Source organism: Sciurus carolinensis, chromosome 5 (assembly GCF_902686445.1).
Source record: "Sciurus carolinensis chromosome 5, mSciCar1.2, whole genome shotgun sequence".
NCBI classification, from domain to species: Eukaryota; Metazoa; Chordata; class Mammalia; order Rodentia; family Sciuridae; genus Sciurus; species Sciurus carolinensis.
Window position 1 is genome coordinate 12,586,078 of NC_062217.1, and position 14,973 is coordinate 12,601,050.

General features: G+C 52.3%; 2 protein-coding genes across 4 annotated transcripts in view; one reads left to right on the top strand and one right to left on the bottom strand.

Moving 5' to 3' along the window:
- Stk24 (serine/threonine kinase 24) overlaps nt 1-5,871 on the top strand; it is a 99,555-nt gene extending 93,684 nt beyond the window's left edge. Inside the window, exons 10-11 of the mRNA XM_047552893.1 lie at nt 1,599-1,735; nt 4,850-5,871. Of these exons, the coding sequence (XP_047408849.1) occupies nt 1,599-1,735; nt 4,850-4,886 (174 nt within the window). The 3' untranslated portion in view covers nt 4,887-5,871. The remainder of the gene's footprint in view (nt 1-1,598; nt 1,736-4,849) is intronic.
- A 2,745-nt stretch (nt 5,872-8,616) lies between these two features.
- The window catches only part of Farp1 (FERM, ARH/RhoGEF and pleckstrin domain protein 1), a 266,176-nt gene continuing 259,819 nt past the window's right edge, over nt 8,617-14,973 (bottom strand). For all 3 annotated transcript variants that reach the window (XM_047553352.1, XM_047553350.1, XM_047553351.1), the window contains exons 25-27: nt 12,002-12,109; nt 11,446-11,597; nt 8,617-10,049 (exon numbers count right to left, since the gene is read on the bottom strand). In XM_047553352.1, the coding sequence (XP_047409308.1) occupies nt 9,968-10,049; nt 11,446-11,597; nt 12,002-12,109 (342 nt within the window). In that variant the 3' untranslated portion in view covers nt 8,617-9,967. The remainder of the gene's footprint in view (nt 10,050-11,445; nt 11,598-12,001; nt 12,110-14,973) is intronic.

Below are 14,973 nucleotides of genomic sequence, written 5' to 3' on the forward strand. Positions count from 1 at the left end.
CCTGCTGGTCACCCTCAGACTCCAGCCAGGACTGTTTTCCCTGGAGTCGCAGGACACCTGTGCTCCTGAGCGTGTTCTTTGGGCCCTTGGGTTCTCTCTTGGCTCTCTGCTCTAACGCTCACTTGCAGTTACGTCCTGGATTTTTTGGGCTAACCAAAAGGTAGACCCACAGGTGTCTTTTCCTTTATGTTTTTTTATTATAATATCTAATAACCTAAAGCTCAGTGTTTAGTGTGCACTATTTTAGATAATACTCATAAAAGCTCACTGAGAGGTGATCATTCCTACATTGACGAGCGAGGACAGTGGGAGGCGGAGCGCTGGCGTCCCCGTTACTGTCACTCAGCCCGTGCCAGCTGCTCACGGTCAGTGGTGATAGCGCACGTCTGCTGCAGCCCACTGGTGGAGGGCCATTACCAGGGCTGCCCCGCTGCCCGTCCTTGTTCCCGATTTGAGACAGAGTGTGGGTCGAGAGCAGGGAGGGGCGTGGTGGGCTGTGGCTCGCTCTCCTGGGACTTGTAAGTACCGTACCGTCATGTCATGGGGAGTGCGGAGAAGCCCAGCCTCCGTCTGGGGCTCATCTGAGTTGCAGCCTGTGACAAGAAGTGTTCCTGACGCTGTAGGCGCCTCCAGCGCCAGGCCCGTCAGTCCCCGTGTAGACCCTGTTGGGAGAGAAGCCACTGCTGCTTTGGGTGCTGCGGTTCCGGCAGTGATGACATGTTCACGGCCCCCGGAGGGCCAGAGCTGAATGTTTTATGAAAAATTCATGAGGTTGGAAGGGCGAAGGGGTCTCCAGAGGTTGTGTCGGTGTCTGTCACCTCTGCAGTGCCACCTGGAGCCTCTCCTGGGGGCCTTTGGTGCCAGGCTGTGCTCGGTCTTGATCTGAGCAGCTTTTGTGCTCACGTTTCATGACTTGGGTGCATTCTGGAAAGAGCCGTGGAGTCGCCGACCTTCAAGTAAGGAGGTGCCTAAAGACACTGTCGTCGTTTCTCATGGGAGCAGAGGAGGGCATTGTGGACTCCCAGATTTAGGGAGAACCTTGATGGTACTCAGGATCGAAAGGTGGTCTGCTGCAGGCTGGTGTTTTGGTTGGGGGGCGGGACTGGGTATTGAAACCAAGGGCACTTTACCACTGAGCTACATCCCCAGTCCTATTATTATTATTATCACCATTATTTAATTTTTAGACAGGGTTTTGCTAAGTTGCTGAGACTGGTCTCCAACGTGTAACCCTCCTGCTCAGCCCCCCAGTAACTGGGACCCAGTATGCACCACCACACTGGGCAGTTCTTGCTGGAGTTTCAAATCCAACCTGTTAAAATTAGAATCTGAGCTTAGATGACCCACACTCCAGCTGCAGTGGTGAAACCAGTCATTTCTGCTGGCTTTGAAACTGGTTTTCTGGGACAAGATTAAGGTTGCAACAGAAAAAGAAAACAGAGGACACTGTAGAATTCATCTGGAGAATGTGCACGGGGCTGGCCGTCTCCCTCCTGGCCCGCTGCCCTTCCTGTAGAGCAAGGGTCTGCACGGTCATCCTTGAAGCGGGCACTGCTGGTCTGTGTGCACGCGTCACACTGCTGTCCTGTGTGTTTCAGCTGAAGGAGAAGAGCCAGGCGTGCGGAGGGAACCTGGGGTCCATAGAGGAGCTGCGAGGGGCCATCTACCTGGCAGAAGAGGCCTGCCCCGGGATCTCCGACACCATGGTGGCCCAGCTGGTGCAGCGGCTGCAGAGGTAACTGATGTGTCATGCGGAGGCCAATTTTTGGTGCTGGGCTTTCATCCTGGAGCTCAGAGCCACTGTGACCTGCATTCTGGGTCTGTTCCTGTTGTCCCCCAACCACAGGGTTAAAGCAAAGTCTGGCAAAGGAGGCTCATTCTGGATCAGTATGTAAAACCATGTGAACCTGAAGCCACTGAAAAGAGCCACAGAACTTTGTCACTCTTGCCACAGCTCTACAGGATGACTTGAAAATGTCCGCTTTTAATAATGCAGCCTACTTATTAGCCTAATTAGCCAGAGAAGGATAGCGCTTAGTCAGATCCATGTAACTGCCCCTTGGATTTTAGGCTTTAAAGTGCGGCGTCCACATGCTGGAGAATGGCGAGGTGGCTTCTGTGTTCTTTTCCTGAGCAGCTGTGTGCCCAGGCCCTGACGGGCACAGCCCAGCTGTGCTGTCCCCTGGCCTGCAGGGAGCTCCCCTGTCCCTACCCGGTGGCTTTGGAGTGAGGGCCCCTCCTGGCTCTTGCTTTGGGAACATCTATGTGAAAGTCGCCCAGGCCACCCTCCTAGCCACCTCCCTGGCATGGAGGGGTCTGTGGCTGGCTGCTCCCGGAGGAAGCTGGGGTGCTTGGTCCCTGGCTGACTTAGCTGCTCAGGCACCGTCCTCACTCCTGCAGTCCCAGGCCTGTCCTTGGCTTTGACATTTGTCTTCAGGTGTCCAGAGGATGACTGAGCCTCTGTGATAATCAGGAGCATTTCTAGGCCTCTTGACAGCAGGCATTTCAGAAGGATTTGGGGGCATATGGGGTCACTTTGGCCATTTGCAAGTGCAAGTGACACCTGATGGGCTGCCTGCTGTCCTGTAAAGAGTCCCCTTTGAGGGCATCCAGAGAAAAGCACAGCCCGACACTTCAACATGATTCTTCCCAGCTCAGCTTCCTGAGTCATGATGTTGCAACTTTTTAAAGTTGAGGATGGAAAATAAAAATGGTTTACTTGGCTGCACTGGATTTGGAAACAGTTGAAGGGGTCACTGACCTTTCTGAATGTTCTCTCTCCTGCTGCCACATAAAAGCAATGACACAGGTTATAGAAATAAAGCAAAAGAGAATTAAAAGGTCACCCACATGCTTGCTTCTACACAGGCTATTTGATTTTTCTAGTTTGGTATCTTCATACCTCCTTCTAGTGGCATTTATTTCTTAAGAAAAAGAAACTCATGATAAAGCAAATAGAACTAACCAGAAACCAGGGATTTTGTTAGTTCTTGCTTTGGATTTTTTCCTGTGTTTGTAGTGTTGCTTTTGGAGCTGATATTTTCCATGTGGTCCCAGTTGCCTGAAGATGTTGAGTGATGATGTGTTTGCCTTGATTCCCCAGCAGGGCAGCATGGGCACTGTGTCCTCCGCTCACCGGGTTGGCTCATGTTTTTCCAATTCACGATCCCCCTCGCCCTGTCCCCTTCCTTTGATTGTGATGCACAATGATCTGCCAGCTCCATCCAGTGGAAGTGTAATGTGTGCTTCACACAGAATTTTAGAAATATTTTTTTAACCTACTATACTTAAAAGCATTATCCCTTCAATATATAATCAATATATATAAACAATTACAGTGTAAAATATTTTTAGTTTCTTTTTTGTACCGAGTCTTTGAAATCTGGTGTGTGTTTACACTTAACAGTGGGCCTAAAGCCACACTTATATCTGAGGCACCTGTGGCTCTCAGTGACAAGTGGACTCTACTCCTTGGTCATCAGATGGCCTGGCTTTTGGGGTCCCCTGCAGTATTGCTGTGGCAGTCTGTTTTTACTCCTAGGCCCCCCAGCAATTGGATGCTGGTCACAGTAGCTGAAGCTCAGGCTTCTTGGCTCCCACACCTGTCAGCTTGGCTGGTCGCCTCCAAAAGAGAGCTGACTTTCACCCTCGGGTGTTTTCCAAGCCTTTCTGTCTTTCTTCATTCTAATTAATGTTTCGATTGTTCTGTGTGACATCAACTCATCCCATGATTTGGTCATTCATAGTTACTGAAATCTGAGTTTAGTGTCCATGGCTAATGCTTGCTTTTATGAGCACCTGCTGCTCCTTGGACCGTGCCAGGCATTTTAAAAGCCTGTGAAGAGGAGCTCTGGGCAGGAATGTTTGAGACGAGTCTTCTTGAAGATGTCCTGGCTGTCCCCTGGTCCTGCACCTTAGAGTTGGTTCTAAGGGGCTTTGACTGGGGCGGCTTCAGCCCCATCATTTTTATGTTCCAAAGCAAGAAAATACTGTAGAATTTTTGGAAAACAAGGAATGACTCATGGTCCCTCCAGTGTAGCCTGATGGCTACCACCAGCACCATCTTTTAATGCATTACCTTCCAACGTTGCATACAAAGTGTGAACTTACTCCATTTCTCACATACCTGCAAATTACAGCACCCATGTGACTTTCTTCCATGACACTTAGGATAAAGAGCTTATAAACTACACAGGTATATAGTACATGTATAGCTTTAGATACACTTAACTGTATAATTCATATTGTGTAAGTACAGGTAATTACAATTTTTAATCTTGATTTCTTCCAGTTTGCCTACTTCGCTTAACTGCTTTTCTGTTAGTCTTCAAAGTTATTCACAAATTTATTCTGGTGTTTAAAAAATCCTGAGAGGCACCTCTGTGCAAATACCCATTTCCTCCCATGGACTTGATTTCTAGGGTCCTGCTGGGAAGTGGGTTACTTGGACCACAATGGTATTTTGGTGACCAAAAAGGGCCTCCTGTAGTCATCTTACATCAGCTGTGGGAAGGCATCCCTGGGCTCTTGCTATGTCATTGGATATTGTCACTTTTCCAAAATCGATCCTAAGTAAGTCCTTCTCTGCTGCTTAAACATCTGTCCAGAAGACTGGGCACATTCCCCCTCTTTGTTATGTCCTATGAACTTTTTGTGTCAGAACCATGATTATCTCAATCTTTGAGTTCTTTATTTAATAGACTTATCACCCCATTGATATTTGTACCACAGCATTTTTTTAATGACTTGAGACTTCTATAAAACTAAGATTTTGTTATTATTTAAATTTTTGCACAGGGGTAGAAAAATGATATTTGTTTACTTTGTCTCTTTCTCTTTTTTCCCCTAGATATTCTCTAAGTGGTGGAGGAACTTCGTCCCACTGAAATTCCTTTGGCATTTGGGATCTTGTTTTTCCTTCTTTCTTCTGCATCCTCCTTTTGAAAAGTCAACGAGAGCCTTTGCCGACTCTGCTGGCAGCGCCGTGGAGGGCCGTCGCCCACGGCCGCCCCGTCCAGGGACACTCCGCCCCCGCTGTGCCACAGCCTGATGAAGTCTCTCGCATGGGGTGGGGAGGGTCAGCTCCTTCCAGCAATTATTTTATTTTTTTATTGTTTTTAATTTTAACCATAGTGCACATATTCAAGAAAAATGTCTTTGAAAACGAAACCCCTGAAGTGTATATTTGGGATTATGATAAGGCAACTAAAGACATGAAACCTCAGGTATCCTGCTTTAAGTCGACAACTCCCCGGGAGATGGGGAATCGCTGGTGGATCGTGTACAGATTTGTATATAGCGTCATTTTTACAGAAACCCTTCTGGCGTGCATAAGGAATCACTGTGTACAAATCGGCCAAGTGCTTCTGTAGATAATGTCGTGGAGTAAATATTCGACAGGCCATAACTTGAGTCTATTGCCTTGCCTTTATTACGTGTAAATTTTGAATCATGTGACCAGTGATTTGGGTTTATTTTGTATTTGCAGGGTTTGCCATTAATAATAATGAACGCCCCTCTAGGGAGCACTCCTGTTTGTACCTCGACAGATGCAGATGTCCCTCTCGTTTGCCCTTCGCCCCTTTTGGTACACTTACAAGTTGATTTCCTTCTTCATCGATGGTACTATTTCTAAGTGTTTTCAATTGGAACATATCTTGCCTCATGAAGCTTTAAATTATTATCACTCTGAGTTTCCCCAGATGATGCGCTTTCTCTCGTCTCACCTTTGTTTGGAGTCGTGCACCAGGTGTACCGTCCTGCCCACACGATTTTCTGTTGCACCTCGTGGCAGAATCTGCATATCATCTTTCCCACCTGGAAGTGTCTGGATGCTTACACCAATAAATTTTATAACACACTTATTTTGCATACTCGTCTTGAAACATGACTGCAGAGCGGACAGGGCACCTGCTGTGTGTGTTGTTGCGTAAGTGTGTGGCTGTCTCGGTGTGTGGTGAGAGGATTTTGGAAGATTCCAGGGAAAAGTACCCCGATGGGAAAATGCTGAATGCCCAGGTCAGCTCCTCAGGCAACTCGTGCGGTTGCTCGTTGAGAAGATGTGGCTGGCTGTGGTAGATTTTTGAAACTGCTCTACCTCTTGCCAGGGACCTTACAGGTGGTTTTAGTTCTCCTAAAGGAGACCATGTCTGGTTATCTTGGCTTGCTATCAGGTGTTGCTTAGCAAGGCAATAAATCTCTGGGTTTTCTGGCATGAGAGAGGGCTGTGTAGCAGTTCTTGAGTGTTTTATTTGAGGTACAGGTAGCATTCTTTTATATTTGTTGATGCTAATTATTGTCATCTTTTATTAGGGTAGTGGTTTTTTTGGTTCGTTTTGGTTTTGTTTTTTCGTTTTTTTGGTACCAGGAATTGAACCCAGGGACACTTAACTTCTGAGCCACATCCCCGGTCCTTTTCATATTTTATTAAGAGACAGTCTCCCTGAGTTGCTTAGGGCCTCACTAAGTTGCTGAGGCTGGCTTCGAACTTGTGATTCCTGCCTCAGCCTCTCAAGCTACTGGGATTACAGGCATGTGCCACCACACCTGGCCGGGTAAGGGTTCTTGAGGATTAAGACAATGGATTGTTTTGGAAGCAAGGAAGTTACTGGGTGAATTTTGGGGATGTTTGTTGCTGCAGTGGCCTGGATATTGCAGGGAGAGAAGACAGGCCCGAGCTAGAGGTGTTGCAGGAAGGCTGTTAATTGTTTCAATTTGAGATGGGAGTTTAGACTATCAAACCATGTTTTAGCACAAGTGGATTTTGGTTCAACTACTAATTTCTAAAAGGAATACATTGTGGCCAGAGGAACTATAACTGGGTTGCTAATTCTTATCACTGTACAGCAAGACTGTGACCTTGCACAGTGAAGTTGGAGAACACTTCATTTGTGTTTCTTGAGTGTTCTGTATCCAAGTAGCATGTTTCCCCTGTGAGGCATAAGCCAAAGGCCAGTCGTGTCCACTGTGGGGGATATGCATTCCTCAGAGTGTGCTGTGTGTTTGGTTTTAAGAGCACCAGTGTAGACAGCAGCTTTTGTGAATGACACAGATCTTCAAGTTCACAGGCAGAGGTTGAAGCCAACCTCTCCCTTCCTGGTGCCGGGGATGGAACCCAGGCCTCGTGCATGCCAGGCAAGTGCTCTACCCCTGAACTACAGCCTCGGCCCTGAAGCCATTTTAAATACTAGTAACTATGGTAAGCTGCTAGGTAGACATGGATCCTAATTAGGAAACCCGGTCTGAATGATTAGTAGATCCCTGCAGTCATTGGACTTCCGTATGGTAAAACCGTCTCCTGGTAAAAACAATAAATGATTTTTTGGGGAGGTTGGTGGAAGCCTCCTGGGGAATGTGTTCAGATTGGAGTTTCAAAGTGGATTACCTCAGTGTACTCGCTTCTGGATTGCGACTCTGCAGACCCTCAGAATCAGCTGGAATGTTGAGGGCACCTCGTTTAGCCGGAGTCTGGCCTTTGTCTCCACGCTTCCTATTGTTCATTGAAGAGGGGACAGAGCTCCGACTGGACCTGCCTCAACAGAGCACACTGGTGCTAGTCTTTAGCTGATCCTGTGAGCTCAGCATTTGGGAATTTGCTGTCACTCGAAGTCTCCTGATGCCCAGCCTGAGCTGTTCCTGGGTCTTCAGCCTGGGGCCTGTGGATCACACAAGCATGGTCACCATGAAGTAGTGGCTGCGAGCTGACTACTCAGCCATGGCCAGTGCCTTTTTGAAGTTCTTCTTCTGTGTCCACCCGTGAGGTGGAGCACCAAGGTGGTTCCTGATGCCTCGACCACCAAACAGCTGGGCTGTTGCTTTCTTGATGGAACTGAGTGCCACCTGTCTCCCAGGCGGATAGTTCTGTCTTGAGTTGCTCTTGTGAAGTGTCTGGCTTGGTCCTTTAGTAAGAGGTGTCGCCAATTTAATAAGCATACGATGCTTAAATGCCTAAAATGCTTGTTCCGTTTCCTTCCTTATAATCTTCCCTTCCTTGAGGAACTGGGCCATATTTCTACTGCAGAATGTGGCGGTCAGGGCTGAGGGCCCAGAGCATGTTCTCTGGCGCTCACTGTGTCAGGCATGGGCCAGTAGAGCTCAGTAGAGCTCAAAACGATGGCTTTTGAAATTTTGTGTCTTGTGTGGAGGGCATCTCTGAAACGCCACCGCCCCTGGCAGCCTGTTGGGAGTGGACGTGAGGGCCCATGCTACACGGGGGTCAGAGGAGCTGGTCACAGTGGGAGCCACAGGTGTCCAGCAGGTGGTTTGGAACCATTCAGACATGCCGAGGTAGGCAACCACCTCGTCCCCAAGTCTTCCTGGATGAGTTTGGAAAGTCACTCAGTCAGGTAAGTTCTAGAGGAAGTGTCTCCTGAGACTGCTCTGCCCCTTGGCCCCTAGGTCCCTGGCCTTGGTATCTCCCTGACCCCCCCAGCTTGGGAGAAGCCTGTGTCCAGGCCTTTCAGCAGGGGCTTCCAGGGGAGTGGAAGGCCCTCCTACTCTGTCCATCAGTCTGTTGGGATGTTCTCTCCTGAGTCCGTCTGTCTCCTGTCCACCCACCCTCTCCCTGCAGAGATGGTGCTGTAGGCCCACGGTCCCCGTTCCTGCCACGTGTGCACAATAAAGACAAGAGACAAAGTTGGTCGTTTTGCCTTAAAACTTCAATATGCTGGATTTTGGCGTGAGGTATTTTTATTCCCTTTTGTTAGTACTTAAAACCATCTGGTACATATTGTAAGGCAAATGAACACGTCTTGAGCTCCTGTCCGTCTGTAACTTGTGGACACCAGCCACAGCTCTGTGACAGTGTCCACTGTTCCAGGAAGTGGCCTCCCCGTGAGGACATGGGATAGAACTGTGCTGAATTGGCCGACTCAACGTCAGGAAGGGCTCAAGAGTGCTAAGGGAATGGCCACCTGGTCACCACAGGGAACCAACCGGTCGACATCTCCACCTGTGGGCACTGCGACACCAGGTTCCCAGCGAAGCGTGACTGTCCAGGGGTGCAGTGTCACTCTGCCGATACCCCATGCCCGGGGAATGAGTGAAGAGCGCGGACTGGGGCTCGCGCAGCTTTGGGCCGCGGTGGCGGGAGGGCGTGGGTCGGTCTCGGGGTCTGGGACTACGTACCATTACTGAACAGGCTCCTCATCCACGAAGCTCACACGACACCCCAGAACGGAACAGCACAAAGGGCCCTGGTCAGTGACACACAGGTTCTCATGCTTGTGAACATACAGAAAACACCACTGTACACACCACTCACAGCACAGCGACAGTCCAGGTATCGCGCTGGATTCCGCTGCTCGTAACAAAACGGTCCTGCTATGGTTTGTGAATAGTCACCGATTTGGTCAACTTCCGCCAAGAAGTAGGTCAGGTAAGGAGCGTGTCACTGGACTGTGAACCCCTCAGCGGAAGGGAGCGCGCTGGCAGTTCTCGTTAGTCCAGGAGAGTGACCTGTGGACCTCCTGTTACAAAAGTAGAAAGACTGGAAAAAAAATGAAGTCTGAAAACGATCGCCACGGGTGTTGCGAACTTGGAAAATCCATTTTTAAAACAGCAGCCTGCAGATGAAACACTAAAAGTCCTTTTCTAAGAGAAGAGCACTTGCCCTGTCCTCGTCGAACGGATGTGTGCGCGCTGCGTTCAGGGCGCAGTGGTGGGGGAGGAATGTCGTTTGGCACTCTTCGATGACAACGCTGCAATACTGGCACAGCCCGGGAACAGTCCCCATAAGAAGGACGGACGGCAGGCCCCAGGCCTGGAGGTGGGAGGCCGTCCGTTCCAAGGGAAGTCAGCAGTGGAGAAGACGAGGTGAGGGGATGGCTGCGGAGGGCGATGGGCGACAGTTACTGTGAAACCACGTTTGTTCAGACAGGTGACAGTTGGGCTTGGCTTCGTCACACAGACGGTGAGTGTCTTCCAGGAAAGCAGCCACGCTGGGCCAACCATGGAGTGTGTCCAGCCATCAATACATGTGAGATTCTTTGTGACTTGAAACATGGGCCCGAGAGGCAGAGCTGGTGGCACTTCGGATCACTTCCATCCACCTAAAACAAGAAAGTGACATGACTGGGGTTGCTACAAGACCCATCTGATTGTCATTATTCAGCATCATGGTTCTTTTCCGTCATTATTTGCAAAAACATGGTGTCATGGAAGCCCAGCTGGTTTGTAATTGGTCATTTTGGCAGAAGCATTTGTATGTTAACTAGAGCTGAAGCAGAGGGTTCCTCCAGGGGTCCCCAAGGAACACAGTTTGAGAACCATCCACTTTGGCGTGCTCATCACACAGGAGCCAGAAGCACCAGAGGCTACAGGCTCACTGTGAGCAATTGGGGGTGAGGTGGCTTCTGGCTGTGTGGGAAAGCTCTACCTCCTGATCCTTTATAAGGACGTTGTGTGTGTCCCAACCTACTTGGTAGGGTATCCATTTTATACTGTAGTAAATTCGTGGTTCCTGACCAGGACCCATGTTGTCCCCAGGGGTCATTTGGCAGTCAGGAGACAGTTCTAGTTGTCACAGCTGAGTGGGGCCTATTCGTGTCTAGGGTTGGCGGCCAGGGCAGCCTCCTGCAACCTGATCCATCGGGTTCAGAGTGTCAGTAGTACTGAGGCTGGGACGCTGGCCTGGGCCAGCCTGTCCTCCACAGAGGACCTTCAGATGGAGCCCCCAGGAGCTCCACAGCGAGGCTGCATTAGCCTGGCCCCAGGAACAGCTCCCAAGTTAGAGGGCTCCAGGTCAGCTCTGGATCCAAGTCCAGATCAAGTCGAGGATCACCATCCTCCAGGCCCCTTGACAAACTGTTGCTCAAGAACTGTGAGGTCTGGGAGTTTTAAATCTGTTTCCACGGAAGCTACGAGGCGTTGCGCACAGTCGACATCCGCCCGCTGACTTAGCAACCCTTAGGGAGCTGAGCCCCTGAGAACCAGTCACCGTGCTGACACTGGTCAGGAGAGAAACTGCTGCCTAGAAGGGGCGCTGACCTGTGTGGCCCCTGAACGGTAACTACTGCCCTGTCTAGCCTGAGGGCTGTCTGTCCTCAAGGACAGCAATGACAGCCACTTCGGTGGTGTGCTACGGGATGCATTTCCCAGAGGCTCAGAATTTTTTGTACCCAAGATGTGAATCTCGGGAATAGCCTCAAGGCGTAGCTCATACCCAGCAGCCCGCCTCCCTTCATTCACTCTTATTTCTTGGCTAAACATCTCATTGTGTCATGCAGATGGCGGCAGTAGGCTCGCTCCCTGCCACAGCCCCAGCTGCGCTTCCTGACGATGCACGTGTGCTCAGAGTCGTAAAGGTGCAGTGTTGGTGGCCTGAGCGGACACAGGGTAGGCCCCACGTCCCCAGGAAGCCAAGACTCCACTTGCCTCTGAGGAGAGTGGACGAGTGGGGCATCAGGCAGGGGCCTCGGGGGCGTCCCTGCCGGCAGGGGACCTTACCTTTCGAACGTGTACTCGCTTTCAGCCCTGAAGTAGTACACGTGGGACTTGAAGTGCAGCTTGAACACGTAGTCCTTGTGGATGTTCTCGGACTCCGAGGGAATGGTGAGCGCGTATCCGAGCAGAGGCAGGCTGGCGAGGGGGTGATTGTCCTGGAAAGGGGCACAAGATGGCTCTGGGCCTGGCTACTGCCCCTCACCCGGAGCAGCTTGCAGCCCAGGCAGTGCAACCCAAGGACTTGGGGTCTGGAAGGGAACGGACTGAGGCCTTGTGCAGCGTGGTCCAGCCAGGACACGAGCCCCGTTCCAGTAGCAGCCAGACCGTCTCGCAGCAAACAGTTAACATCGGCCTTCACTTAGCGGGCCTCGGTGGACGTGGCCTTCCCCTACAGGCCAGAGCGGGACCCAGCAGCTGCTCAGCCCACAGTCTGCCCTTCCGGGGTGAGGCTGCCTGCCTGTGGGAAGCCCCGAGTCTCCACCACTTCCCAGGCCAGGCAAACTTCACTTGGTCCCCATCCCCAAGGTCCCAGGGCCACCTGAGCCGGCAAGGCACGTACCTGGTGTGACTTGTAGAAGAACAGGCAGAAGTTTGTGAACACCACCCATAGCTTCTGCCACCCGTTGCTGTTTTTGAATTTCCTCAGCAGGTTCCCAGACAGCTGGTTCTGAAAGACAGGTGGGCCAGTCAGGGCACAGGGACCAGCCACAGCAGGACAGCCCAGCCTCTATGCCCTGCAGTGGTCACTGGAGGTGCCCTGGTTCCAAGGTCAGGCTTCCTGTGACCCAGGCGTGTTGGGACTGAGAGCAGCCCCCACCTCGCCAGTGTACGGAGAAGCCCTTGGGTGGTCTGGCCAGGTCTGAGTGATTTCCTTGTTCCCTGTTACAGGTTAAGTCGCGTCCTCCCGAGAGAAATGCTGAGGGCTTCACCCGCAGCATCTCAGAATGTGACCTTAGTAGGGTGGTCGCAGGTATAAGTTAAAATGAGGTCATCGTGGGTAAAGGGGGCCTTAGTCAAGTGAGCGGTGTCCTCAGGAGGAGAACTGGGGACATCCAGGAAGGACACCTTGTGGCAATGGGACAGAGGCCCTCAGCAACACCACGCTCTGCCAACAAACAATATGGAAGAGGTGAGGAAGGGTCCCTGGGCTTCCAGGGTCTTGGCCCAACTGACAGCTTGATTTTGACCTTGTGGCCTCCAGAAACCACGAGAGAACAAACTTCTGCTCTAAGCCACTTGCTCTGTGGTCCTTACCTAGGAAACAGATCCATCCAGCCACAGAGGCTTAAAGGACCCCCTCCTGCAGCTCCTGACCGCCACCTAGTGGGCCAGGGCTGGAAGCTCAGGCCAGGCAGGGGTGTCCAGGCCCCGGCTCAGGTGTTACAGACCTGCGTCAGCTGCTGCTAAGGAGCTCTGCAGAGGCACCGGCAGCCCCTAAGGAAGCAGGAGGATGGACACCCTCACTGGGCCAGAGGACACCGAGGAGACCCAGAGACCTTCCCTGACAAGCCATGCGCTCATTCGGTTCCTTTGTCAAGGTGACACCACCAGAGGAGACTCCGAGAGGTGGGAAAGGTGGTAGGGGACACAACCGTCAAAGGAAAGTAATGCCGCTCACCCGTTAAAAATGGCCAATTTGCCAAATTTTAGACATAACCACAGTTTTAAAAACTAAAAATACACTGTCAGCGTCTATTTACTCCATCCCATAAGTACCGGTTTAAGTAAAGGTCCCGCTAGGAGCTGAGATGGAGGTGTTCAGCGTCGCTGCCTCCAGCTGCTCAGTCTGCGGGGGAGGCTTCGCGGGTGCAGGAGTCGCGGAGCCCCTCCCCGGGGGGTTCCCAGAGGTCGTGGCACTGGGGATGCGAGGCCCTGGCAGCGTCGCACCACGGCACGCCAGAGGCAAGGCCCCACGTCAGACCGGCACCTTCTCCCGCACCTTCCTCAAACCAAGCCAGCCCAGGGCGGGGCTGGACACGGCAGCCGCCTGCCCCATCCAGGCCCCCTAGGACGCCCAGCTTCTGCCAGCCCCAGGGAACTCTCGCTGCAGCTCCCGTCCCTGTGGCCCCTGTGTGCTGAGCCCTGTGCACGCGTGTCTCGGGTGACTCCAGGGCCCGGGTCTCCACCTCCTGCTGTCATAGGAGAGTTGACTTCTCCCAGAACCAGCTGGTGCCCGTGTCCTTGATGCTGTCCCCAGGGACCCCCTCGTCCCCTGACTGGCACAGGCCTCCTTGCTCTGCCTTCTCTGGCCTTCCATCTCAGCCGGCTGTGGGTTGAACGGTGTGCCCCAGAAGACACATCCAGGTCCGAAGCCCTAGGGCGTGTGAGTGTAACCTCCTACAAGTGGAGCCCTCGTCCAGCGTGGGTGGTGTGCTTAGAAAGGGACGTTTGCACCCAGACGCAGGGCACAGACCACGTGGCTCCAGAGGTGACTAGCAATGTGATGTGACATGAGTGACTGTGAGCCCAGGATTGCCGACAGCTGTGAGGAGCTGGCAGAGGCAGGGAGCAGATTTCCCCGGGTGCCACCAGAAGGAAGCAGCCCCACCAACACGTGGCTTGGGGGCTTCCAGTGCGGAGAGGATAAACTGGTGATCGAACAGGCGTGCAGTCCTGTTTCAGGGCCTGGAAGTGAGCCGGCTCACCCTGACCCTCCCTCTTTGCTTCCATCCTGGCTGGCATCTGTGTTCTGTCTGCCAAAGAACCTCCCAGAGGGACACTGTGTCCCAAATACAATCTTCAAAGACAACTAGGATCTTTCAAAGCCCTTGCTGGCTTTGTCCCACCCAGATGCCCTGTGACTGGTGGGGGCCCCCGGTGCCCACAGTCAGCTCAGCGTCATGCCATCCCCAAACTTCCCCTCACTCATTTCTACCTGCGTGAGTTCCACAGCAGACGGAGGCCGGGCTCGGGACTGAGGAAGGGGCACCTTCCTCTCAGGTGAGGCCCGAGGCTCACCAGCTAGGCCAGGGGCGTGTTGGCATCTGGCACACGAGGCTGACGTGCCAGGCCTTGGGAGAAGCTTTCTATAGGGAAGGGACGTGTGGGAGACAGACCAGCCAATCCACAAAGTCTAACCTGTATCATCGCCACCTGGAAACCAGCTGCGTGCTCACCCCTGAAGACTGGCAAGCTTCTCAGGGCCAGAAGCGAACATTACAGGCTTTGCCAGCCAAGAGGCAACACAGAAGATAATACGTAACATCTGAAAATGTAGACCCACTCCTGGGTCAGGGCGGTGAGCAGCCAGTGGTCAACTGCATTTGGCCTGGGGCCAGGTGGCGGAGTCTGGCTCTGCACACTCTCTTGACCCTGAAGACACCTGAGCTGTGCAGACGGCTGCTCGCAGAGGTGCCTCCAGCCGCCTGCACCCTCCTGTGGTGTCCTGCGTGTTTGACAGGCTTCCCGCTCCCTGCGGGCTTCACACTCAGACCCAGCAGGAGGGTGACGTGGAGGCAGAGTGTGGCACACACGGCCTGTGAGCAGGGCTGGAGAGGGAGCGTGCAGGCAAGGCTGAGGCCAGGCACGCCG